A 26236-nucleotide genomic window follows, 5' to 3' on the forward strand; every position below is an offset into this window, starting at 1 on the left:
TTTTTATTTCATTTCATTTCACTTATTTTTTAGTTGATTTATTTTGAGAGCCTGTGAGCAGGAGAGGGGCAGAGAGAGAAGGAGAGAGAGAATCAAGCACTGAGAGTGCAGAACCCCATGCCAGGCTCGATTTCACCAACCCCAAGATCATGACCTGAACTAAGATCAAGAGTAGGGTGTCCAACTGACTGACCACTCGGGTGCCCCATTGGTTGACTCATTTTTAAATTTGTAAGGAGGAGATGAGATCATTCTAAGGTAGTTTGTTGAATATTTTCTCTAGAGTTGTTTGCTATATGGAATATGGAGCTGCTTTTTTTCTTCATTTATTCATTTTTTTTTTTTCTTTTCCAGTACATGTTCAACAATCAGGAGTTGAAAAATTCAGTCTTAAAAATTTCTACCAGGGGTGCCTGGGTGGCTCAGTCAGTTAAGCGTCTGACTTCGGCTCAGGTCATGATCCCACAGTCCATGAGTTCGAGCTCTGCATCAGGCTCTGTGCTGACAGCTCAGAGCCTGGAGCCTGCTTCAGATTCTGTGTCTCCCTCTCTCTCTGCCCCTCCCCTGCTCATGCTCTGTCTCAAAAATAAATAAAAACATTAAAAAAAAAAAATTTCCACCAAACCACTTAATTTTCAGTATTAACTTTACTGACCATTAGATGGCAATGTCAAACTACTTATGTCATTGATACCTGTCCTTTGGTTTTATGCCTCTGCCTGGGAACCGAGCTCTCATGTTCATGTTGAGCTTACTTTTGAATAAGCCTTTGGGCCTATTTTAGTTGCCACTGTTTTTTTTTTTTGTCTCATTTTTTAAAAATTGTGATAAAATGCACATATATGGGTGCACCTGGCTGTCAGTTGCTAAACATCTAACTGGATCTCAGGGTCATGAGTTTGAGCCCCATGTTGGGTGTAAAGTGTGCTGTTTTTTGTTTTTTGTTTCTTTTAATGTTTATTTTTGAGAGAGAGAGCCATAGCACAAACAGAGGAGGGTCAGAGAGAGAGAGTCACAGAATCTGAAGCAGGCTCCAGACTAAGCTGTCAGCAGAGTCCAATGTGGGGCTTAAACTCACGAACTGTGAGATCATGACCTGAGCTGTAGTCAGACGCTTAACCGACTGAGCCACCCAGGCGTTCCATGAATAAAGTATACTTTAAAAAAAAACAAAAACCACACATACATAAAATGTGCCGCTGTAAAGTGTACAGTTTAGTAGTAATAGGTACATTTATGGTTTGTGGTGCAATGATGGATGCTGTCTGATTGCAGAATTTTTTCATCATCCCAAACAGAAACCTCTTCCCCATTAAGCAGTCACTCCCTATTCCCCTTTCCTTCCAACCACTGGCTGCTGCAAATTCACTTTCTATCTCTGTATTTGCTTATTCTGGATATTTCATGTAACTGGAATCATATAGTAGGTGGTTTTATTTTTGTTTTGTTTTGTTTTTTAAATCTGGCTTCTTTTCACTTAGCATAATATTTTTAAAGTTCATCCATGTTATAGCACACGTCAGCATGTCATTCCTTTTTATGACTGAATAGTATTTAATTATCTAGACAAACTATATTTTGTTTATCCATTTGTCTCAATGGATGTTTGGATTGTGTCCACCTTTGGCTGTTGTTAATAATACTGTTAGGAACATTCATCTACAGGTTCTTTTTTTTTTTTTTTTAATGTTTATTTATTTTTGAGACAGAGAGAGACAGAGCATGAATGGGGGAGGGTCAGAGAGAGAGGGAGACACAGAATCTGAAGCAGGCTTCAGGCTCTGAGCTGTCAGCACAGAGCCTGACGCGGGGCTCGAACTCACGGACCGTGAGATCATGACCTGAGCTGAAGTCGGACGCTTAACTGACTGAGCCACCCAGGCGCCCCTCATCTACAGGTTCTTATTTGAACACCTGTCCTGTTTTCAGTTCTTTTAGTATATATCTAGGAGTGGAATTGCTAACGCATTCTGCATTTTATTGAGAAATCTGGCACCTGTTAATTTTGTTGTTTTTGTTCAGCTTACGAGCTAAAAATAGCTTTTCTGTTTTTAAACTGTTGATTTAAAAAGAATATTTCATAACAAATGGGATATGAAATTTAAACACATATAGTTGTTATTTGCTTACAGAAAAGGTTTGATGGTCTCTTCTATATTGATTCATTGCTTCAATTTCCATTGCTCCTTTAGGTTGTCCAGAAATGTGTCCACCTCCCTGCAGAACATAGTTAAATGTAGACTGTACTCAAGTTTATAATTAGTTTACATTCAAAAGATACTTAGGTGTATGATGATAGCATCTGAATGTTTATTTTATGTGACAGGTAGCTGAGCAACACTTGTTTTAAGATTCTAGTATGACCATAGACTTCCTCTTTTTCCCCATGAAATATGATTTATGTTTTTTCTATAATGTACCATTTTCATTCCTGAAAGTGGCTGTTTTGTGTGTTTCCATTTCATTCATTTCTGCTTTTTTTAAAAATTACTTTTGGGGGCGCCTGGGTGGCGCAGTCGGTTAAGCGTCCGACATCAGCCAGGTCACGATCTCGCGGTCCGGGAGTTCGAGCCCCGCGTCAGGCTCTGGGCTGATGGCTCGGAGCCTGGAGCCTGTTTCCGATTCTGTGTCTCCCTCTCTCTCTGCCCCTCCCCTGTTCATGCTCTGTCTCTCTCTCTCCCAAAAAAATAAATAAATGTTGAAAAAAAAAATTTTAAAAAAAAATTACTTTTGTCTGCTTTTTTGTGAACTTTTTTCTTTTTCTAACGTCTTAAGTGGAGCTTAGATGCTTGATTTTCAGCTTTTTCCAGTAAGTGTCCTTAAGGGTATTAATATCTTCTTGTGCATGACTGTAGCTATCCAAAGTTTTGATGTGTCACATTTTCATTAATCTTTAATTCAATATAATTTCTAGCTTATGTTGCAAGTTTTGTTTGATTCATGGCTTAATTAAAAGTAGTTCCTGGGGTACCTGGGCGGCTGAGTTGGTTAAGCATCCGACTCAGGTCATGATCTCGTGGTTTGTGAGTTCGAGTTGTGCGTCAGGGTCTATGCTGACAGCTCAGAGCTTGGAGCATGCTTCAGATTCTGTCTCTCTCTCTATCTGCCCCTGCCCCTTCTTGCACTCCGTCTCTATCTTTCTCAAAAGTAAAAATTAAAAAAAAAAATTTTTTTAAAGTGTGGTTCTTAATTTCCAAACAGAGGAATCTTTTTGTTACTAGATAGCTTTTTGTTACTAATTTACAGTTTAAACCCACTGTGATAAGAAATTAGGCTTTGTGTGATTTTGATCCATTGAAATCTTTTGAACTTTCCTTTCCCACCATATGGTCAGTGTTTATAAATGTCCTATGTCTGTTTGAAAATAATAAGTATTGTGCAGTTGTTGAGTGCAGTGTTCTGTGTGTGTTGGTTAGGTTAGGTTTTTTAAGTTCTTCTGTATCTTTACTGATTTTTTGGTCTGCCTCTTCAATTACTGACTGAAAGAAGTATGTTAAAATTTGCCACAATTAAGGATTTTTTCATTTCTGTTCTATTTTGCTTCTTTGAGACTGTGAGTTGTATACAAGTTTACAGTTACTTTGTCTTACTGGTGAATTGAACCTTTTATTATTATGAAATCCCTCTTGTTAAGACTTTTTGCCTTAAATCTGCTCTTTCTGGTATTAAATAGATCAGCTTTCTTGTGGTTTGTATATGGTATCGCTTTTTCATTTAACCATTCTGTTTCCGTTTAAGGTTTTTTTTCCTGCCTTTATTTGGAGCATTTATGCTTTTAATGTAGTTACTGATACATGGAGTTTAAATCTTCCTTACTGTTTTCTTTCTTCTTCTACAACTTTCCTTTTTCTTCTTTCTTGTGTCCTTTGGATTGATTATATTTTACTTCTTCTCATTCCTTTTTGGAATTACTAATTTCTTTTTGGAATATACTAATTATATATTCATTTTATTCTTTAGTAGATACCCAGGAATCAAGGAACATGTATCCTTGATTTAAAAAAAAATTTTTTTAACATTTATTTATTGCTCAGAGACAGAGCATGAGCAGGGGAGGTGCAGAGAAGGAGGGAGACACAGAAGCAGGCTCCAGGCTCTGAGCTGTCAGCACAGAGCCCGACGTGGGGCTTCAACCCACGAACTGGGAGATAATGACCTGAGCCCAAGTCGGATGCTTAACCAACTGAGCCTCCCAGGTGCCCCGATTTTTTAAAAAGTAGTATAAATTAATACTGTTACTGCTTTCCAGATAGTAAAAGGGCTTTAGTATTCTTTAACTACATTCCCCTTCTCTAGACTTACGTGCTATTGTAAATATTTTATCTTTCAAACCCCACCAAGTATTTTATTATCATCTATACATTTTAAATTTATTTAGATTTATTTATATTACTCACGTATTCAGTGTTTTCGTTGATTTTCATTTCTTCCTGTATATTTTTACTTCGTTGTGGCTGAAAGTTTTCAAAACAACAATAAACATCAAGCTACAGGTCCAAGAAGCACTTTGAAAGGAAATTATACCTAGAGATACAACAGAAAAAGTGAATTTCCCATTCTTTTCTTTCTCCATGCTTTCGTGTAAATATTTCCTTCTGACCTATCATCTATTTCACTGATTCTCTCTTAGATGCATCTAATCTGTTACTAAACCCATAATTGAATTCTTAGTGTTAGTTACTGTATTTTCCAGTTGGGGAAATTCTCTTTGGTATTTGTAATTTTTAATACACCACTGAAATTCTCTAGCTTATCTTTTAATTCCAGGAACAAATTAGCATCTTTTTAAAAAGTGTTCTTTTGATATTTCATTGTCAGGGTCTCCTCTGTGTTTATTTCTTGTGTCTGTTTCTCATACTGGTTTTCAGTCATATTGTCTAATCTTTCTATATATCTGGGTATATTTTGTAAATTTTGTTTGTTTATGTTTTTATTGTATACCAGACATTATATAGGAATGATTGTTGAGGTCATTGTGGGCTCTGTTTTCTTCTTCCAGATTGTGGATTTATAGGTGTTTGGGGTTGGGCATTTTGTGTTTGTTTTGTTTGTTTGTTTTGCCACTAGTAATTGAGGGGGGGGGGGCACTAACAATCCAGAAGTCCCCCCTTAAGCTAGTCAGGAATTGAGATGATTCATAGCTGGGATTCAGTACTTGTTAAGGCAAGTCTATATTTAATTGACTTTTACTACCCATGGGTATGTATCCTGTGATTCTTATCTTAAGGCCAGGGAGGTGGGTGGTTATCAGAATCCTTCTTCCTTAAACTACAGTTTTTGTTCTGTAGGCACTGTATCTCTTAAAACAATATTCTGTTTAATTTCTTAGCTTCACAACTGGAACTTTTGGAAATGATCAGCACCTTTTGGAAGGACATGTACCACGTGTTAGGCTTTCCTCTCTGGACTTTGTTTCCTGGATCTTGACTCCATAATTCTCCACTGCCTCAGTAGCTTTCTCATGCCTTCAAACCAATGTTTTGTATGTGTGTTTTAATTCAGTGTATAGGAAGAGGGCTAGTGGCAGTGACAGAAGAGGAACTCCTATATTCATTCTTTAGGTTCTTTTTATTTTTATTTATTATTATTATTATTATTATTATTATTATTATTATTTCAGTACATGAAATTTATTGTCAAATTGGTTTCCATACAACACCCAATGCTCATCCCAAAAGGTGCCCTCCTCAATACCCATCACCCACCCTCCCCTCCCTCCCACCCCCCATCAACCCTCAGTTTGTTCTCAGTTTATTTATTTTTTTTTATTTTTCAATATATGAAGTTTATTGTCAAATTGGTTTCCATACAACACCCAGTGCTCATCCCAAAAGGTGCCTTCCTCAATACCCATCACCCACCCTTCCCTTCCTCCCACCCCCCATCAACCCTCTCAGTTTGTTCTCAGTTTTTAAGAGTCTCTTATGCTTTGGCTCTCTCCCACTCTAACCTCTTTTTTTTTTTTTTTTCCTTCCCCTCCCCCATGGGTTTCTGTTAAAGTTTCTCAGGATCCACATAAGAGTGAAAACATATGATATCTGTCTTCTCTGTATGGCTTATTTCACTTAGCATAACACTCTCCAGTTCCATCCACGTTGCTACAAAGGGCCAGATTTTATTCTTTCTCATTGCCACGTAGTACTCCATTGTGTATATAAACCACAATTTTTTTTATCCATTCATCAGTTGATGGACATGTAGGCTCTTTCCATAATTTGGCTATTGTTGAGAGTGCTGCTGTAAACATTGGGGTACAAGTGCCCCTATGCATCAGTACTCCTATATCCCTTGGGTAAATTACTAGCAGTGCTACTGCTGGGTCATAGGGTAGGTCTATTTTTAATTTTTTGAGGAACCTCCACACTGTTTTCCAGAGCGGCTGCACCAATTTGCATTCCCACCAACAGTGCAAGAGCGTTCCTGTTTCTCCACATCCTCTCCAGCATCTATAGTCTCCTGATTTGTTCATTTTGGCCACTCTGACTGGCGTGAGGTGATATCTGCTTTAGGTTCTTTTTAAATCATCTGGGAGCACCCAGCTGGCTCATTCAGAAGAATATAAGACTCTTGATCTTAGAGTCGTGAGTTTGAGCCCAACATTCGGTGTAGAGAAAACTTAATAAACTTTAAAAAGTAAACAAAACAAAACAAAACAAAAAAAACATTCTGAATTAACATTTGTGCCGATACTTTTAAGATTATAAGTAGGTTGGGGCGCCTGGGTGGCGCAGTCGGTTAAGCGTCCGACTTCAGCCAGGTCACGATCTCGCGGTCCGTGAGTTCGAGCCCCGCGTCAGGCTCTGGGCTGATGGCTCGGAGCCCGGAGCCTGTTTCCGATTCTGTGTCTCCCTCTCTCTCTGCCCCTCCCCCGTTCATGCTCTGTCTCTCTCTGTCCCAAAAATAAATAAAAACGTTAAAAAAAAAAATTAAAAAAAAAAAAAAAAGATTATAAGTAGGAAATAATCTGTATAATGGTCCTTTTTCCAGGTGCTACCATACTGGGGAAATCCTCATGATAGAAAAGTTATCAGGAGGTTCTGGAGTCAGGTAACTTTCAGCTTATTATATATATACATACATGCGCCCGTATATACATACATATGCAATCGTTTCTGCAGTTGATCTGAGGAATTTCCTGTGTGTAAAATCTTACATATATTTCTAGGCACTAAGCCAGTGTACTTTTTTATCTTCTACAACACTTTTCCCATTATATAGACCATTAGCTGGACTTGCAGTCTAGGATTAAGTAAGAACTCTTTAGTAAGCTGAAGACTAATTTTAACATGATCTGTAATTAAGGTGAGTACTTAAAAAAGTTACGGTTTCATTTACTGCACATCTACCATGTAGGAGAAGCATGTCTTTAGAACTGTTATGAACTTCTTAATCTTAAAAATTAGTGTCCATTTCTCATTATCTTATGAATTATTAGGTATCTATTTTCATTCTTCGCTTCTTGTATTTATAGAAGACCCTCTACACTCAGGATGCCCCTTTCCATGTGGTAATTACCAGCTACCAGCTGGTGGTGCAGGATGTAAAGTATTTCCAGCGGGTCAAGTGGCAGTACATGGTATTGGATGAGGCTCAAGCACTCAAGAGTAGTTCCAGGTAACATGATTAATAGAAACCAAATTCTATAGACTGAGGCCGTACAAATGTATAGATATGTGGTAGAGACATATGATATATACACACATACAAATGAATAAAGGATGGGGAGGTTTCAGAACATGGCATGATATGGTCTCTGCATAAGCCATGTATCTGACCAGAAGGCATTTTTCATGGGATGCAATTATTAATGTTTAGAATACAAGGATTTCTCTTCCATTTCTCTATTTAATAATTACTATATCTAACAAGTCTTTGTTCTTCTTTGTTCTTAAGGAACTTTTTTTTTAAGTTTATTAATTTATTTTGAGAGAGAAGGAAAGCATGAGTTAGGGAGGGGCAGAGAGAGAATAAGAGAGAAAGAATCCCAAGCAGGCTTTGCACTATCAGCACAGAGCCCATTGAGGGGCTCAAACCCATGAACAGTGAGATCATTACCTGAGCTGAAGTTGGACACTTAACTGACTGAGCCACCCAGGTGTCTCTTCAAAGGAACTTTTTTGTGGGAGAAGTCTTGTCTGCCCTTTGGTTCAGGGATTATTTTAGACAGGAGGTCTTAGTAGGAAGTAGAATATTTTATTTTGTAGACTATAGGTTCTGTCTGTTTTATGCAGGTTGTCCTAGTCCCTGGATGGTTATTAAAGCCACAAGAATCTTTTTCTTGGAAGTTACATGTTTAAAACATTGTAAGGGTACCCGGGTTTCTCAGTTTGCTAAGCATCAGGTCATGATCTTACAGCTCGTGAGTTCGAGCCCTGCGTTGGGCTCTGTGCTGACAGCTCAGAGCCTGGAGCCTGCTTCGGATTCTGTGTCTCTGTCTCTCTCTGCCCCTCCCCTGCTATCCCCCCCCCCCCTCAAAAATAAACATTAAAAATTTTTTTTAAATAATAAAAAAAAAATACTCTAATACCTTCAAAGTAAAAAACTGAATAGTAAGTCAGTGCTTGAGTTTAAAGCGGTATTACATGTTGCATTTCATGCATTCTTACTAACTCTTGGTGAGCCCATAAGGCTTTCTTAGAAATCCATGTTAACTGACAAGATGGTACTTTCCATTTTCTCATGGGCATTACTTCATATTACACTCTTTTGAAGTAGGATGTGCTTATAGCCAGGAGTGGTAGACTCATTTTGCATTTTCTTCTCACACCTTTCCCCTTTCTCCATTGATCTCTCTAAACTGACACTGTAAGTGCACAGATTAATAATTATAAAGCTTTTTACTATAGATAAGTACCTTATAAGTAAATGGCTTGTGTCAGCAAACTGACCAAAGATAGTAGAGCACTTTGTCAAGCCAGAAAGGATCCTACCCTGCCTATTTGAGGGCTATTTTTCCTAAACCCTAATACCATGTTTTCAGTATTCAGAAGTTATTTCCTGTCCTCAGCTTTGTTGAATAATATTTTTTAGTATTGTCTAAGGTTGAGTGCTTGATTATTCTGGATGTTCACTAATTTTTTGGAAAGCATTTTTAGAAATACAGGGTCTTCGTAGGGTGAAGAAAGATTTACTGCTCACTTGGAATTTGTAATTCACTTTATTGGACAGTGTTCGTTGGAAGATCCTCTTGCAGTTCCAGTGTCGGAATCGGCTTTTGCTAACTGGGACCCCAATTCAGAACACCATGGCAGAGGTAGGCATTAGTAGAAGCTTCAGTTTTATGTCTGCAATAAACAGAATGGTTCTAAGCACAGAATAGAATTCTTTCCCATGCCCACCTGGAGTGTTACTGTTCTGTACAAATTATAATCCCCACATAAAAGGAAGAATTTGTTGCTTGCCCTAAGTGGGGTTTTTTTGGCATCATTCCTATTTTCTAATTCTCTGGCAGAGGCAGATAATTTATTCTTCTGTAATTATGGAATAAATAATGAACATATTAGGAATGTAGCCCATCTAATGTAGAGATGTTTTTATGATAGAATATTTGAAAAGCTAATATTCTTTGGCACTGAGAGGCACTAAAATTCCTTATTTAAAAAAGGTATGATTATCTGGTACAGGGGTTAGAAAACTTTTTGTAAAGAGCCAGATAGTAAATATTTTAAACTTTACAGGCCATATAGTTGCTGTTGCAGCTACTTAACCTTGCCATTATAATGTGAAAACAGCCATGGATGATACAGAAATGAATAGGTATGGCTATGTCCTATTAAAACTTTTTATAAAAATAGTTGGCAGGAAAAAAATGTGGTTGGCACAGCGTTGGAACCATAGGCCATTATTTACTGACCCCTGATTAAGAGTTATTTTAAGCAAGTTATGCTACCTCAGATTGTGTTCAGTTGTGAAGTGGATTTTTTAAATACATGAGACTATTTAAAACTTTCCCACTACAAGATCTGAGCAGTACTTGCACTTTTAGACTTTTAGTGTGAAATTAATTGAAAAATCTCATTTTGCTATAGCATCCTATAGAATTAGGGTTGATTGATGAGGCATGTGCATACATATGCCTTCTTTCTTGCCCACTGACTCACACTTACACCTGCACCTAGACACACACACGCGCGCGCGCGCGCGCACACACACACACACACACACACACACACACACACACACACACACACACCACCCCCCCCCCCCCCCCCGCAAAGTTCGCTCTGTCCAAACCCTCATTACATCTTCACCGTCATTTTGTTGTCCTACGGTTAATTTCACTTTTCTTTTGTTTCCAGCTCTGGGCCCTGCTACATTTCATTATGCCAACATTATTTGATTCACATGAGGAATTTAATGAGTGGTTTTCCAAGGACATTGAGAGCCACGCCGAAAACAAATCTGCCATTGATGAGAGTGAGTGCTTTTATGAACTTTCTTTCTTTCTCTCTATCAGTGTAGGCAACCACATAATTGAATATTTTTTTCTATGCAAAGAATTTTTCTTTCAGTATTAATAGAAGAATCTGAGGAAACGTTTTTTCTCTTATAAGTTAATTATGTGTTTTGTTCATGTTTAAAAGAGCCAAAAGAACTTATACAGGTGAGGCTGCTGTCCTATTGACTATTTAATCAAGGTAGAACAGGCAGAGTTCATAAAATACCACATTTTGGCTTACAGAATCCTCAGTTTCCATATAGATTCTGAAAAATTCATATCGGAATTATATTCTTTATGAAATGGGGTAAGGCTTTTATCCTGTAATAAAAACAGAGGCGTCATTTTTGTTATTTTCTATGTTAGGATTTGTTTCTACTGTTAACATTTTAAACCTTATCTATCGATACTTTTAACCTTGTTGAATAATACCTTTTAAGAGAGTTATGAGGTGTTTATTACATAGATACGAACTGAAATCTACCAAGTATAGAGAAGTCCTAAAGTAATCTCTTACACTACTACTTGATAATTTGCTGACATGCTTTGAAAAAGTTATTTTGGGGAAACACTAGGAGTCCCAGATAGCTTCCATTTGACCTATACGAGAACTCTGTTACTGATGAAATGATCCTAAAACACTCTAAAGGTGAATTCTAGTAAAAATAAAGTATTCCTTGTTGGTCTGAGTAAATGGTAGAAAAATGCATTTGCCCCAATGACTATAGGCAGATGCTGTGAAAATTCAGACCCCTAGATTTCCCACTTAGGGAAAAGATTAAGTCTCAGTCTCCTTTCAGAGTTTCTTTAAGCTAAAAGGTGTAGGAACAGTTTAGTGAGAGATGATTGTGGTATTTCTTTTGTTTCTGTTAAATCCATACAATGTATTTGTCTGGTGGCCTCCTGGCATTTCAGATCAGCTCTCTCGCTTACACATGATCTTGAAGCCATTTATGCTGAGGAGAATCAAGAAAGATGTGGAAAATGAATTGTCTGACAAGGTAAGAAAAGAAGACTTCATTAGTTTAAGCCTTGACAGGCAACCACCTTAGAGTTCCGGACCAAAAAAAAAAAAATTCCTTGGTAAATGTTTAGTTGAAGGTAATTAATTTGATTAAGAGAAGACCTTTACACTTGAATGGATCAAGGAATACTTAAAATGAGTCCGACAGCCAAAGCAGGTAATAACTTTTTCTTTTTTTTGTTTCATCTTTTATCGTGGTGAATTTGAAGCATTACAAAAGTAGAAAAACTAGTATAATGAACCTCTGTAATCACCATACAGCTTCAACAATGATCAGCTCATTGCCATTCCCACCTATCTAGATTATTGTGAAACAAGTCCCCCGTGTCTTTTATTTCGTTTCAAATATTTTCATACGTGTGTCCAAAAAATTAGTCTTTTTAAAAAACATAACCATATATTATCACCTTTGCTAAAAAACATAATTATTCCATTATAGTATCATATATCCAGTCATTCCTCAGATATCCCCATTTGTCTTTGTGTATGTGTTTCTCTCCCTCCTTCTCCCTCCAACATCTGCTCCCTGCCTCCCACTTTCTCTGGTAAGAATTAAAGATTTTTGGAATAAGAATCCAAGCAAGGCCCACGCATAGCATTTGGGTGATAGGTGTCTTAAGTAACTTTTAATCCCTCCCTACTTTTTTCCTTTATTGAACTAACTGAGTAACTTATCCTGTAGAATTTTCCACATACAGGATTTTGCTAATTGCATCATTGTGTTGTTGTCTAACATGTTCTGTGGTCTCCTGTATTTCTGCAACCTGAGAGATTTAGAAGTTTCATGTGCTTCAGGTTGTAACATTTTTTCTCATACTAAGCTAACAGTTTTGATTTACTGGGGCACCTGGCTGGCTTATGGCTTAGTCAGTGGAGCATGCGACTCTTGATCTTGGGGTTGTGAGTTTGAGCCCCACGTTGGGTGTAGAGATTACTTAAAAAATGAAATATTAAATTAAAAAAAACCTTATTTTGGTTTATATCTTTTTTTGAATCCTTACCAGACTTCTGGGGTGTGTGTGTGTGTGTGTGTGTGTGTGTGTGTGTGTTTAATCTCCTGTGAATTCTTCCCATATTCTCCTTTGTTTTCTTCTCCCAGTTTCCAGTCCATCAGAGTTTTTCCCCATCTTTTATAGATTCCACCTATTCTCATAATTCTGCTCTTTATCTACAAGGCACCTTCCAAGGTTCTTGATAACATCAGGTGATTCTCTGTCATTGCCAGAAGTTTGGATTATTTTGAAATTAGTAATGCTCTTTGGAAGATTTTGTGGGGGTGTACACCTTTATTATTATTATTATTATTATTATTATTATTTTAAGTTTATTTACTTATTTTGAGAGAGTGCAAGCAAGGGAGAGGCAGAGAGAGGGAGAGAAAGAGAATCCTAAGCAGGCTTTTCACCGTTAGTGCAGAGCCCAGTGTGTGGCTTGAACTCACGAACCGTGAGATTATGACCTGAGCTGAAATCAAGAATCGTGCGCTTAAGCAGCTGAGCCATCCAGGTGCCTGGGGATGTACACTTTTAAAGACAAATGTATCTTTGTACCTTTGTTTTATTTATTTTTAATAATTCTTGATGTTTGTTTTTTGAAACTGGCTGATTTTAACTAAATAGCAGTGTTGCACAGGTATACCTTATGGAAGGAAAATACTTTTTAAAACAGTGAATCCTTTTATGTATCAGAAAAGGCCTAACAAACTTATAGCAGTGTCATAGTTTCTGTTATTTGGTGGTGAGTAGGGAGGTGATCAGAAGATGTAGTATGGTTCTTAACCACTGTGAATAGTGTTTTTCTCAAAATTTCTTAAATATCAGTATTGTTTCTAATCTGTTTTTAGATATTATATTCTTTTATTAAACTCTTAGTGCCTGCTAGCCACTGGTACATAAAGATGTAGTCTCCAGGTTCCATTCAGATTTCCAGGGGAGATGAGTACATAAATAAGTAATATTATGTCTTAAGAGGAACAATGATTATCTATGTGAAGTATAATGGGAACACAGATAAGGGAGTAGTTCTGTTAGGGAAAGTTAGAGAAGGCATCAGAGTACAGATGACATGTGAGCTAGGTCTGAAATAATGAATTGGCATTTACTAGGAAAATATGGTGAGAAGGAGGGTGCTAGGCCACAGGAGCAATGTGAACAAAGGTAGAATAACATTCAAATATGCAGCATGTTTAGCAGACATTATTCAGAGCAGTGTTGCTAAGGTATATAGGAAGACATGGTGATGAGACTGGGACAGGAGGGTTAAGAGTATGGGAGACCTTCTCTGCCTAGTGGCCGCTGGAGAATTTTTAATATTTTCATATAGGCAGTAATGTACGTTGAAGGATATCCAGCAGTTGGAATTACCTTACAAGATTCGTATGGAAAGTTTCTTAGAACCAGTAAAGACTGTAGGCAGGAAGATTAGATATGATGAGATTATGCAGTAAGACATTGGGAATGGTCAGAATGGGGGATTTGAGGTTAATTTCCTGTTGGAGTTGAGGGACTTCGGAAATGACAGAACATGAGCATGAGAGAGAGAAAAATCAGAGCTGATTAAAGTTTCTTTTTGGGCATCTAAGTGAATGATAATGCTGCTAATCAGTTTAATAAATTATGGTAAAGATTTTTTTTTCCTGCCCCCTCTGAGTGGTACTAGTATAGTAGGTAGTTGAAAATATGGGGCTGAAGGGGCGCCTGGGTAGCTCAGTCGGTTAAGCGTCCGACTTCGGCTCAGGTCATGACCTCGCGGTTTGTGAGTTCAAGCCCCGCGTCAGGCTCTGTGCTGACCCCTCAGAACCTGGAGCCTGTTTCAGATTCTGTGTCTCCCTCTCTCTCTGACCCTCCCCCGTTCATGCTCTGTCTGTCTCTGTCCCAAAAATAAATAAACGTTAAAGAAAATTTTTTTAAAAAAAAAGAAAATAGGGGGCTGGGGATGTTTGGAAATATGTTTTTGCAAGTCACTGCAGTGGTCAGAGTTGGTGCTATTTGGAAATGGAAGAGATTGTCCAGGGACAACATGTAGAGTGAATGACAGGGAAAAGCGTCAAAGAAAGAATATTTTTCTGGATAATTAGCCACATGACAGGCTCATAGAGAGATACTGAGTTTATAGAGGTATGTATATTATCTTTTCAGCCATAATCTGGCTTGTATGTGTTTTCAACTTTATGCTGATACTGAATTTTCTTATAGTTTTTCTATATATATATGTCCTTATTGATTTTCAGATTGAGATTCTAATGTATTGCCAACTAACCAGCCGACAGAAGCTGCTATATCAGGCACTCAAGAACAAAATTTCTATTGAAGACTTATTGCAGTCTTCTATGGGCTCTACCCAGCAAGCACAAACCACCACCAGCAGCCTCATGAATCTGGTCATGCAGTTTAGGAAGGTAAGATTTTAGGTCAGCTGCCTTGGAGTTGTCTTCATTAACTCATTTCAAGAAAAAGGCTCTAACTTTGATGCCAAATAAACAAAGCCTGTTAAAAAGAGATGAAATGAGAAAGCATATATTCATAAAGGTAAACATTCAGGCTTTGGGATTCCCCATGATTCCTAGAGTGATGTGTGTACATGACAGTGGTGTCTTATCACTTCCCTTCCTCTTAGGTGTGTAATCACCCAGAGTTATTTGAACGACAAGAAACTTGGTCTCCATTTCATATTTCCCTAAAGCCATACCAGATTTCAAAGTTTATCTACCGTCATGGACAGATCAGGGTTTTCAACCATTCACGAGACAGGTGAGCAAAAATAGTAATATTAAGGGTGCTTAAGGGTGTTTTTGTAAGTTGGGGTTTTGTGGCTTAGTGCTTTTGGGGTTTTACTGGAGAGTGTTTGAGTTCCCTAACAATGAGGTATTTAAGCAAAGGGTGGACAGCTGTTTATTGATGGATACTATGATAGTAATCTGTACAATATCAAGGGTTTAACTGGTTGACCTAATGTCTCTAGACACTTCCAGATGCCTTTCTGAATGTGGAACGTGTGTGTGTGTGTGTGTGTGTGTGTGTGTGTGTGAATATGTACTTGAACCAAGAGAGGTCACCAAAGTTCTCTGCCTCAGTACTGAGATTATTTTGTGTGTTTTATTTTACACTTGGTGTGGGAGAACTGATTGGATTTCAGATTAATTTACCTTCCTCCCGGAATCAGCAATGACAAATTTGGTAAAGGTGAAGTGGTTGTTAATATAATATGCCAGTTCTGTTCAGAAAATACTTGCATGGGTCAGTTCTACACCTGTGAGTGAGAGTAGCCTTAGCTTCTGGATTTTTTAACAAGCTCCCAATGGATGCTTAAGCACATCCACATTTAAGAAGCATGGTTTTAGAGAGTTCATTCTGTAGAAGAACAATATAAGCAGCATTATCAAAATAATTATCAACAATATTTAGTCTAATGAAACTGAAGTTGAGGCACATTTCTTGGGTTTAATTTTTTTTTAATGTTTGTTTATTTTTTATTTTTTATTTAAAAAAATTTTTTTTTTCAACGTTTATTTATTTTTGGGACAGAGAGAGACAGAGCATGAATGGGGGAGGGGCAGAGAGAGAGGAAGACACAGAATCGGAAACAGGCTCCAGGCTCTGAGCCATCAGCCCAGAGCCTGACACGGGGCTCGAACTTACGGACCGCGAGATCGTGACCTGGCTGAAGTCGGACGCTCAAGCTCAACCGACTGCGCCACCCAGGCACCCCAATGTTTGTTTATTTTTGAGAGAGTGTGAGTGAGGAGGGTCAGAAGGGAGGGAGACAGAGGATCTGAAATGGGCTCTACGCTGACAGCAGCGATTCCAATGCAGGGCTCGAACTCACAAACTCACAAACCACAAGGTGATGACCTGGGGCGAAGTTGGACGCTTAACTGACTGAATCACCCAGGCACCCCATCTTGGGTTTAGAATTCTTTGTGTTAACTCCAGGCTTTTTATTCAACTAGATAGGTGGGGAGAAACGGGAAACATACCAGAGCTGTAGCACTGTTTTGTGTAGTATGTGGTAACTTACAGCTTTGAATTGTGATTCCCTGAAATAAAATGAGACGACTTTGAACTTGTATTACCTTTTTATATGAATATTAATTACTTAGTACTTTCTGACATTTATGCCATGATTTCTGTCTGGTAATATGGCAACAAACCTCTTAAAAGTAGAAGCAGTTTCAAATCTAAAAGATTCTCTTTAGTTTTGAACCTCTAGTTAACTTCCCAGTATTTATATTGAGTTTGGATTCATTTTATTTTACTTCACAGGTGGTTAAGGGTTCTTCTTTCTCCATTTGCACCAGACTATATCCAACAGTCTCTCTTTCACAGAAAAGGTGGGTATTTTAATATTTGGGCAGGAAAATATACCAAGGATTTGCCAGAATGCTCTTTGATTTGCTGAGTGACTGATTTGCAACTAGTAATGGTTTTGCCTACTTGCTGGGTCTGTATTTATGAAGTCTTGATAAACTTTAAGTAAATTAGTTGTCTTCATCTGTAGATGCTATGATTTGTGGCTATAACAGGAAGCAGTAAAAAATTATTACATTGACCTTCCACCTTTATTTTTTACCTGCCTCTTAAAGACCTTTTTAAACCCTTGAAACTTGACAGAGACAATGCAGGACTATCATTAATGTGACTTAGTTCCTTCCTGCTTAGTCTAAGGGAAAGGAGCAGCTCAGCTTTGAGCATTATCTAGAGTATTAAGGCAAAGGTTCAGAATCTTCAGCTCTGTACTTATCTTTCTCCTGCCATGATAAAAAGAGAAAAGCAATTAGACAAGCTACCAAAAAGCCGAAAGGTAGCCAGTGAGCCAGCTCCATTCTGCCCCATTGTATGCCATATCTCATAGGTCTGCCTCTCCCACTTGTGATTGTAATACAAAAATATGATGCTGTGACTTACATCGTAGTGGCTGAGACAAAACCTTTGGATATCTTTTCGTTCTTAAATAAAAACTCAGCAGTTCAGTAGGCTTTAGTTGACTTGCTCGCTGTTGGGTTTAACTTTGTCTTTTGATATTCCAGGTGTTAATGAAGAAAGCTGTTTCTCCTTCCTTCGCTTTATTGATGTATCGCCAGCAGAAATGGCAAACCTTATGCTTCAGGGACTTTTGGCCAGGTGAGAAGTTTGCTTAATTTGATGACAGAGCAGTTGGAGATAAATAGGGAGAGAGGTTGGACTGTGAAATTAAACATTTAATATTATATCATCTTAACGAGCCTTTTTTTTTTTTTTCTTGTTAAGGGTAAAAATTGTTATAAGGGAGTTCTAATTTTCTTTGGTCATTTAATAATTGCATGATACTTCATAATATACCTTATATAAAAATTATTTAGGCTTCCCCCTCCCCCAAATGCTACCAGAAGGTCTTTAAGTCATCTTAATTTCTAGTTAGTTTAGTATGTTGTATTTGCTTCCATAGGGCAAATAATGGCCATTGAGTCCTTTAGTTAGTAGTGATTGCAGCATAGCCTACCTTAAGTCTTCTGGGAAATTTAGTTCTATGTTTTTTTTCTCTGGAATAATGGCTTTCACTTAATGTTATTATTTTGTATTTACATAATAAATAGTGACCTTGTTAGAAAAGGCTATTTCCCTGATAGGAGGATGTTTTTATAATAGAATTTTTGTGATAAAGTTAAATATTCTTTAAACGAGGAGCTTTACGGAGGATTTTAGTTTTCATAGTAGCAAACCAAGTCATGCCTAAGATAGAATTTATGGCAGAAAAGTACGAAACAGCTTTATCTGAAAGAAGGAAAGAACTGTTTGTAAATGTTCAAGATTTACAAAAGAGACATGTGAATGAAAGACAAGGTTCCTCGCTGCTATGAACTACCCTCAAACCTCCATGGAGCACTGAATAAGCATGTCTGCTGTGGTTTGTTTCAGATGGTTAGCTCTTTTCCTGTCTCTGAAAGCCTCCTACAGGCTCCATCAGCTGCGCTCCTGGGGAGAGCCAGAAGGGGAAAGCCAGCAGAGATATCTGAGAAACAAGGATTTCCTTCTTGGGGTTAATTTTCCACTCTCCTTTCCCAACCTTTGCAGCTGCCCTTTGTTAAAGGTAAGCAATTATTTCACCATCACTTATCCATGTTAGTACTCCCCTTTCCTTTGCATCACTAAAAGTAATAAAAAAGTAAGTGAGGGCCTGATGAACCCAAAATTTCCAGAGGAAGCAGTGTACTGAGTTATAATTTAATATATTGATGGTGTGTGTGTGTGTGTATCATGTGTCTATGCATGTGTGTATATTTAATGTGTATTTTGTATATAATTTTATTATAAAGCGCACAGATATTAAATATACAACTCTTTAAATTTATTCATGTGTATACACTTGTGTAACTACGAAATTATACCTAGATTAAGGTATAGAACATTTCCAGCACCCAGAAGTCTGCCTCAGACATCTTCCCATTTGATACCTCTAGTTCGGAACAAACCAACTATTCTTTCATCATAGGTTATTTTTACCTGTGTTCTTGACCTTAATGTAAATGAATTACCCAGTATGTGTACTTTTATGTCTAGCTGCTTTCCCTTAATATTGTGTGATTCATCCATGTTGTATTATAGCATTTCTTTTTAATACCATGAAGCATTCTATTGTCTGAATAGACCACAGTTTATTAACCTGTACTACTGTTGGTGGATATTTAGGTTGCTTCCATTTTGGGGCTGTTGTAAATAAAAGTGCAGTGCATATTCTTGTACATGTCTTTTGATAAATGTAAGCACTCATTTCTTTGGGGTTTATATCCAGGAATGAGATTGCTATATCATCAGGTATATGTAGGTTTAGATTTAGTAGCCACTGCCAAACAGCAAAATGGTTTTAGAAATTTTTCAAAATGGTTTTAGGAATTTATACTCCCACAAGCAATGTGAGAAGTGTGCTACTGTTCATCATCCTTGCCTGTACCTGATATTGTCAGTCCATTTTGTTCAATTTGCAGTGTGATCTTGTGATTTTAAGTTCTATTTCCATGAAAAATAATGATGTTGAATACCTTTTCATATAATTGTTTTGGCCATTGTAGAATAGGTAAGGGAGAAAGTGACAGAACATAAGGGTATACATGTAGGTCCATATCATAAGGGACACCATCAGTTACTGCAAGGATTTGGATTTTATTTTGAATGAAATGGGTAACACTGGAGAATTTTGAGAAGAGATTTATATATTTATATGTTACAGTCCTTCAACAGAATTAAAAGTTTAGAAGGCATGGCATTATCCTTGTGTCCTCTAGAAAATTTAATGGGTCATTAGTCTTATAGTTAATTGCTATTGAACGCCCGATATTCTTTGGTTGAATATGGTATTTGCCCCCTGTACACTGAAGAACCCATATGATCTCTGTTTCCCCAATTGGTTTCTCAAGCATTGCTCCATGTGCTTTTTTGGACTCTGGAGATAAGACTGGTAATGTAAAACAGACAGTAGAATTAGATTCCGGTCCTACTGGAATAATGTAGTCAGTGGTGGCAGGGTGACTTCTATTAGTGAGATACTTTCTGATAGAGTTGCTTAACTTCCTATTGACTGATTTCACCTACGTTTGGTAGTTTTTTATTACTCTAGTTATAAATAGTTGCTAGTTTTATTTTTGGTACAGAAAGCACCATTTTCTTAAGAGTTTATTATGTATTCTTACGTAGATACTTGCATCTTACTTAACACTCACATATGCCTTCCCATATGTGTATTCAAACACACCGTAGTGTGTTCAGTGCATGTGTTCATTGAGGTCCTTGTATCAATTAATTTCCTGAGGGGCACCTAGGTCAGTTAAGCATTGAACTCTTGATTTTTGTTCAGGTCATGATCTCACGGTTTGTGAGTTCAAGCTCTGTGTCAGGCTCTGTGCTAAGAGTGTGGAGCCTGCCCACGTGCTTTCTCTCTCAAAATAAATAAACTTAAAAACAAAATTATATTCTGAGAAATTCAGATGTGGGCAGTATGCCTTACGGGAAATTGGTAGTGAAATCTTTAAGTTTATCTAATTGAAGTTAGATTTGCTTTCATTTCCTCTTTAATTTCATGTTGTAAATGGATACTTGCTGCCATAGTGGCTTACTATGTATACTAACTTGCTGAACCCCAGTAGGTTGCAGGTAGCTGAAAGCTAATTCTTTATGTGTAGAAACATCATTCTGCTTTCGGTCTCATCATCCTTATCTCCAACACGTATATATTGATATATCAACCAGACCGTCTGTTTTGCCAGAATTTGTTGATCTATTCTAAGAAATTGCTGCTTTCAACTAAGCAGAAGTATCTTTACGTGGTATCTAGCCTTAAAGGTTAACATAACTTCTGAATTAAGAATTATTTTGTTGAGACTCCATATGTAACAATTAATAAAAATATAATAAAGCTCATTATATCTGTGGCCTTTGAAGTGTGACCACAACTCAGTATTTTTTCTTAATATTTTATATCACCACCTGATAAGCGTATAGATATACAAAATATTACATACACATACATACTCTTTGTAACGGTATTCACAAAACAATACTTAGCCTTCATGTACAATGTACTGATTTTTTCTTGTTTTTTTTTTTTTTAACGTTAGTTAAACCTACTAAAAAATGACATCATGACTCTCACTGCTCACAGTTTGAAAACTACAGCATTACACGGCTCCATAATATTAGAATAGCCAGAGAACTAAGTAAAGAGAGTCACCATGTAGAAGATTCTGGATCATTCTTTTTAATAGTAAGAAAAGAAAGAAACTAACATTTGGAGCTTACGAAGAGTCTCACTTTCTGAATATGGAAGAGAAGACCAGATGTTGCTCAGAAAGCAGTATGCACATTTTACTGTGTAGTTACCCTGACCTGTAGTTAGCAGTCAAGGTCCATCTCTTGGTATATTCTGGTACGTACCTGTTATATCCCTGGTATTCAAAAATTATATAAATAAAGATAAGTAATTTTTTAAAAGTTTTTAAAATTAAAAATTTTTTAGTGTTTATTTTTGAGAGAGAGAGAGGGCGACAGGATCCCAGGCAGGCTCCACACTGTTAGCACAGAGCCCATTGTGGGGCTCGATCCCATGAACCATGAGATCATGACCTGAGCTGAAATCAATAGTCAGATGCTTAACTGACTGAGCCACCTAAGCGCCCCAAAGATAAGTAATTTTGAACAAACCCAGCTGATTCAAACTTGAACATAGTAGTTCGTTATGGGAACTATCCCCCAAGAATGACTTTGTTAGAATGTGTCTATTACTACTACTTTCTTGTTTCTCACACTGGCTTCTGTGAACAGATTTTTTTTTATTCAAGAAGCATTTATCTAGAGAACATTGGTTTTGTCTGTTTTGCAAAGCAGAGTAGAGAAGGAAATTTAGGACGCCTAATCTTTTATTTTTATTTAATTATTTTATGTTTTGTTTTTTTTTAATTTTTTTTTTTTAACGTTTATTTATTTGTGAGACAGCATGAACAGGGGAGGGGCAGAGAGAGAGGGAGACACAGAATCTGAAGCAGGCTCCAGGCTCTGAGCTGTCAGCACAGAGCCCGACGCGGGGCTCGAACTCACGGACCGTGAGATCATGACCTGAGCTGAAGTCGGATGCATAACTGACCGAGCCACCCAGGCGCCCCAATTTTATGTTTATTTTTGAGAGAGAGAGAGAGAGAGAGAGAGAGACTGAAAGAGAGAGAGCGTGAGTTGGGGAGGGGCAGAGAGAAAGGGAGACACAGAATCTGAAGCAGGCTCCAGGCTCTGAGCTGTCAGCGCAGAGTGCACCACGGAGATCAGACTCATGATTTTTGAGATCATGACCCCAGCTGAAGTCAGATGCTCAACCTACTGAGTCTCCCAGGGACCCTGGATGCTTAATCCTTTAGAACAGATGTCCAAAATTCATAAGTTAAGAATATAAAAGTTAAAACTTAAGATGCATAATATTTTAGCATACATACACACACCTACATACACTTTTAGGGGCGCATGGATGGCTTAGTTAAGCGTCTGACTCTTGATTTTTAGCTCAGGTCATGATGTCACGGTTCATGGGATTGAGTCCTGCGTTTGGCTCTGCAGTGACACCATGGCACCTGCTTAGGATCCCCCCCTCCCCCCCCATCTCTGCCTCTCCCTCGCTCATGCACATGCTGTCTCTCTCTCAAAATAAACTTTAGGGAAAAAAAATACTTTGAAATTTCATAGTCTACTCTGATCCTGGCAGTTTTCCATTAAAAAAAAAAAAAAGATTGACAAAAATGAGTCTCTTGTCAAAAGATAGCTCATCAAATATTGGATAACAGCATTGAGGTTTAAATGTAATGATTATTGTGCTGATGTTTGAATTTATCAATTGATTTTTAAATACAAGGTCTTGGGCTCTTTTGTGTGGGATAAATACATCATGTGTGCTTTGTGCCTTTCATTCATGATATGACTTGTTTGCTGTTCTTGAGGTTTAAAAAAATACTTCTGGGGGCGCCTGGGTGGCTCAGTCGGTTGAGCGTCCGACTTCAGCTCAGGTCACGATCTCGCGGTCCGCGAGTTCGAGCCCCACGTCGGGCTCTGGGCTGATGGCTCAGAGCCTGGAGCCTGCTTCCGATTCTGTGTCTCCCTCTCTCTCTGACCCTCCCCCGTTCATGCTGTGTGTCTCTCTGTCTCAAAAATAAATAAACGTTAAAAAAAAAAATTAAAAAAAATACTCCTGGCACGATGGATATAATTTACAAATCTTGTGGAAGATGACTTTATTTAAATAGGGATCTGACTATGGAATCTCAGAATTTTTTATTTTCACAGAAAATAGACTTATAACTGTGTTTATTATTTTCGGTAAATGTCTTAATAGTATAACGTGAGAGGTATTTGCTATAATTCAGATGGTGAATTACAAACTTAGGAAGGGCAAGAAAAGTTTTGAAAGATTAGAAAAAGACTGACATAAATGTGGAGTCCATCTTTAAAAGTCGGAGTGGGAGGAAGAAAATTTGAGAGTGACACGCAGTACCCTAACAAAGTTATTAGGGAAGTTAAATTTTTTTTCTAACAAAATTAATGACTCTTGAACTCAACAATTCTAAGAAAAGCTAACTTGATTCTGAAAAGAGCATTTGCTTTGCTTTAGTAGATAACAAGCCAAATGGATTAGAGAGACAGAAGTAATAGGTGTTGTATGTATATTAAACTTTTTATGTCTTCTTTTTTGTTGCCTTGGCTGTCCTTCTAGAGATATTAACATGCATATGGGGAAGTGCATAAATCTTAAGTGTACATACAGCTGGATTACTTCACAAAATACTATTGGAACTCTACTCCAGAAGTCCCTTGTGCCTACTTCCTTCCATTCACTCTTCCTCTCCACTGCCTTGACCTCCCCACAAGAGTCACTGTAGGGAAATATTTGGTTGTTATAACTCCTTTTGTGAATATTACTGTATGAAACTTTTAGTGAAAATTCATATGTATTTTGTGGGATATATATCTAGTAGTCAAATTGCTAAATCATGGAGTATGCATATGGTCATCTTTAATAGATAATGTCGAACAATTTTCTAAAACAATTGCACCAATGTTTTCGTTCTCATTAACATTATATGAGAGTTTCTAGTTGCTCCACATCCTTGCCAAAATGTATTAGTTATTGTTTGTTCATTTTAGCCCTTCTTTGTGGTGGTATCTCATTGTGGCTTTAAATTACATTTTTCTTATGAATAATGATGTTGAATATTTTTTCTACTGCTTATTGGCCATTTGGATAACCTCGTTTATGAAATTCTTATTCAAGACATTGCTTATTTTTCTATTAAGGTATCTGTATTTTCTTAGTGACTTGTAGTTCTTTATGTATTGCAGATTTCTCCCCTGCAGCTAACTTTTGCAAACTCAACAGTGTCTTTTGTTAAATAGTTAGCATTTTTGTGTCGTGTTGAAGAAATCTTTGCCTATACAAAGGTCATGAAGATAATCCTGTATGTTTTTCTTCAAAAGTTTTTTTGATGTACCTTTCACATTCAAATCTACAAGGAATTTTGGTAGTTTTTTTAGTCTGGTAAAGGTTATCTTTTTTTTTTTTTTTTTTTTTACATATAGATATCCATATTCATTTGACCCAACTCTATTTTTTGAAAAGACCATCCTTACTGCACTCAGCATCGTTTTTGCCAAATCAGTGGCTGTATCTATATGGGTCATTGTTCCATTAGTCCATTTGTCTATCCTTGAACCAGTACCACTCTTTTTTTTTTTTTTTTTAATTTATTTACTTTTGAGAGAAACAGAGACAGCTTGACTAGGGGAGGGGCAGAAAGAGAAAGAGAGAGAAAGAATCCCAAGCAGGCTCCATGCTGTCAGCACAGAGTCTGATGCGGGACTCGAACTCACAAAACCATGAGATCATGACCTGAGCCAAAATCAAGAGTCAGACGCTTAACTGACTGAACCACCCAGGTGCCCCAAACCAGTACCACTCTTTCTTAACCTATAGCTTCATAATAAGTCTTAATAACTGGTAGCACAGATCCTCTAGCTTCGTTTTTCTTCAGTATTGGCTTTGGCTGATCTTGGCTCTTTGCATTTTTATGTAAATGTTATCTTTTTATTATTTGTTTACATTGTTATGTAAATTTTAGAATCAGCTCGTAAACCTTATTTTTTTGTTTAATGTTTATTTTGAGAGAGAGAGAGAGAACATGAGCAGGGGAGGGGCAAAGTGAGAGGGACAGAGAGAATTCCAAGCAGGCTTTGTGCTGTCAGCTCAAGGCCGTCGCGACCACAAGATCACAGCCTGAGCTGAAATCAAGTCGGTTGCTCAACCGACTGAGCCACCCAGGTGCCCCTAGAATCAGCTCATAAATCTTATTTTAAACTCTTTAGCATTGTAGACACACAGGCCACTGTTCTCCAAATGTTTTTTGATTATGTCCCCCTGTTAATTAAACAGACTTAACGCATTTTGCCAATACCTATATATTATTTAAAATGTTATACATGTACTAACATGTTACTGTTATTTTCATTGTGAATTTTACATTTGAAGTTTTTTTGGAGACTATTTGGACAGTAAAAGAAGCCTAATTGGGGCGCCTGGGTGGCGTAGTTGGTTAAGCGTCCGACTTCAGCCAGGTCACGATCTCGCGGTCCGGGAGTTCGAGCCCCGCGTCAGGCTCTGGGCTGATGGCTCAGAGCCTGGAGCCTGTTTCTGATTCTGTGTCTCCCTCTCTCTCTGCCCCTCCCCCATTCATGCTCTGTCTCTCTCTGTCCGAAAAATAAATAAACGTTGAAAAAAAAAATTAAAAAAAAAAAAAAAAAAAAAAGAAGCCTAATTGAGTGAGGAATGGTGATGGAGAGGAAGACCCAGTATTTCCTTGAGGAAATACTCCCTTTTCTTCACAAACCCTTCTCTCTTTCTCTTCATGCTATTTTTAATTGTAGGATACCACGAGCCAATTGGATTGAGTGAAAAGTGTGCATTGATTTGTGTCAGAAGAACTTAGTGATTGAATGAATCTCTAGTGGTAGAATGTGATCTTGGCTTAATGGTTAATGCTCCTTTTTTCTGCTGATTCAGGCTACCTTCAAAGTAGCCTCCTCTCAGTGTTAGTCTACACCCGCAGAGATCGCATGTAATCAGTGTTGTTTACCACCCTGTTAGCAATATCTGCTGTGAGCAAGGTGTGTTAACAGGTTAAAACCTGTTTTCGGGTTTGAAAAATTATTCAGGTATGTAGTAAAAACACACACAAACTTAAGGACTTTAAAAACACAAATGAGGGGCGCCTGGGTGGC

General features: G+C 37.6%; 1 protein-coding gene across 5 annotated transcripts in view; it reads left to right on the forward strand.

The window, feature by feature from the left end:
• INO80 (INO80 complex ATPase subunit) overlaps positions 1–26236 on the forward strand; it is a 146101-nt gene that overhangs the window by 55191 nt on the left and 64674 nt on the right. For all 5 annotated transcript variants that reach the window (XM_047862369.1, XM_047862367.1, XM_047862370.1 and 2 more), the window contains exons 15-24: positions 6988–7047; positions 7472–7614; positions 9169–9253; positions 10299–10416; positions 11354–11439; positions 14692–14859; positions 15078–15211; positions 16724–16791; positions 17488–17581; positions 18356–18527. In XM_047862369.1, the coding sequence (XP_047718325.1) occupies positions 6988–7047; positions 7472–7614; positions 9169–9253; positions 10299–10416; positions 11354–11439; positions 14692–14859; positions 15078–15211; positions 16724–16791; positions 17488–17581; positions 18356–18527 (1128 nt within the window). The remainder of the gene's footprint in view (positions 1–6987; positions 7048–7471; positions 7615–9168; positions 9254–10298; positions 10417–11353; positions 11440–14691; positions 14860–15077; positions 15212–16723; positions 16792–17487; positions 17582–18355; positions 18528–26236) is intronic.

The sequence above is a fragment of the Prionailurus viverrinus genome, chromosome B3 (genome assembly GCF_022837055.1).
Source record: "Prionailurus viverrinus isolate Anna chromosome B3, UM_Priviv_1.0, whole genome shotgun sequence".
NCBI lineage: Eukaryota > Metazoa > Chordata > Mammalia > Carnivora > Felidae > Prionailurus > Prionailurus viverrinus.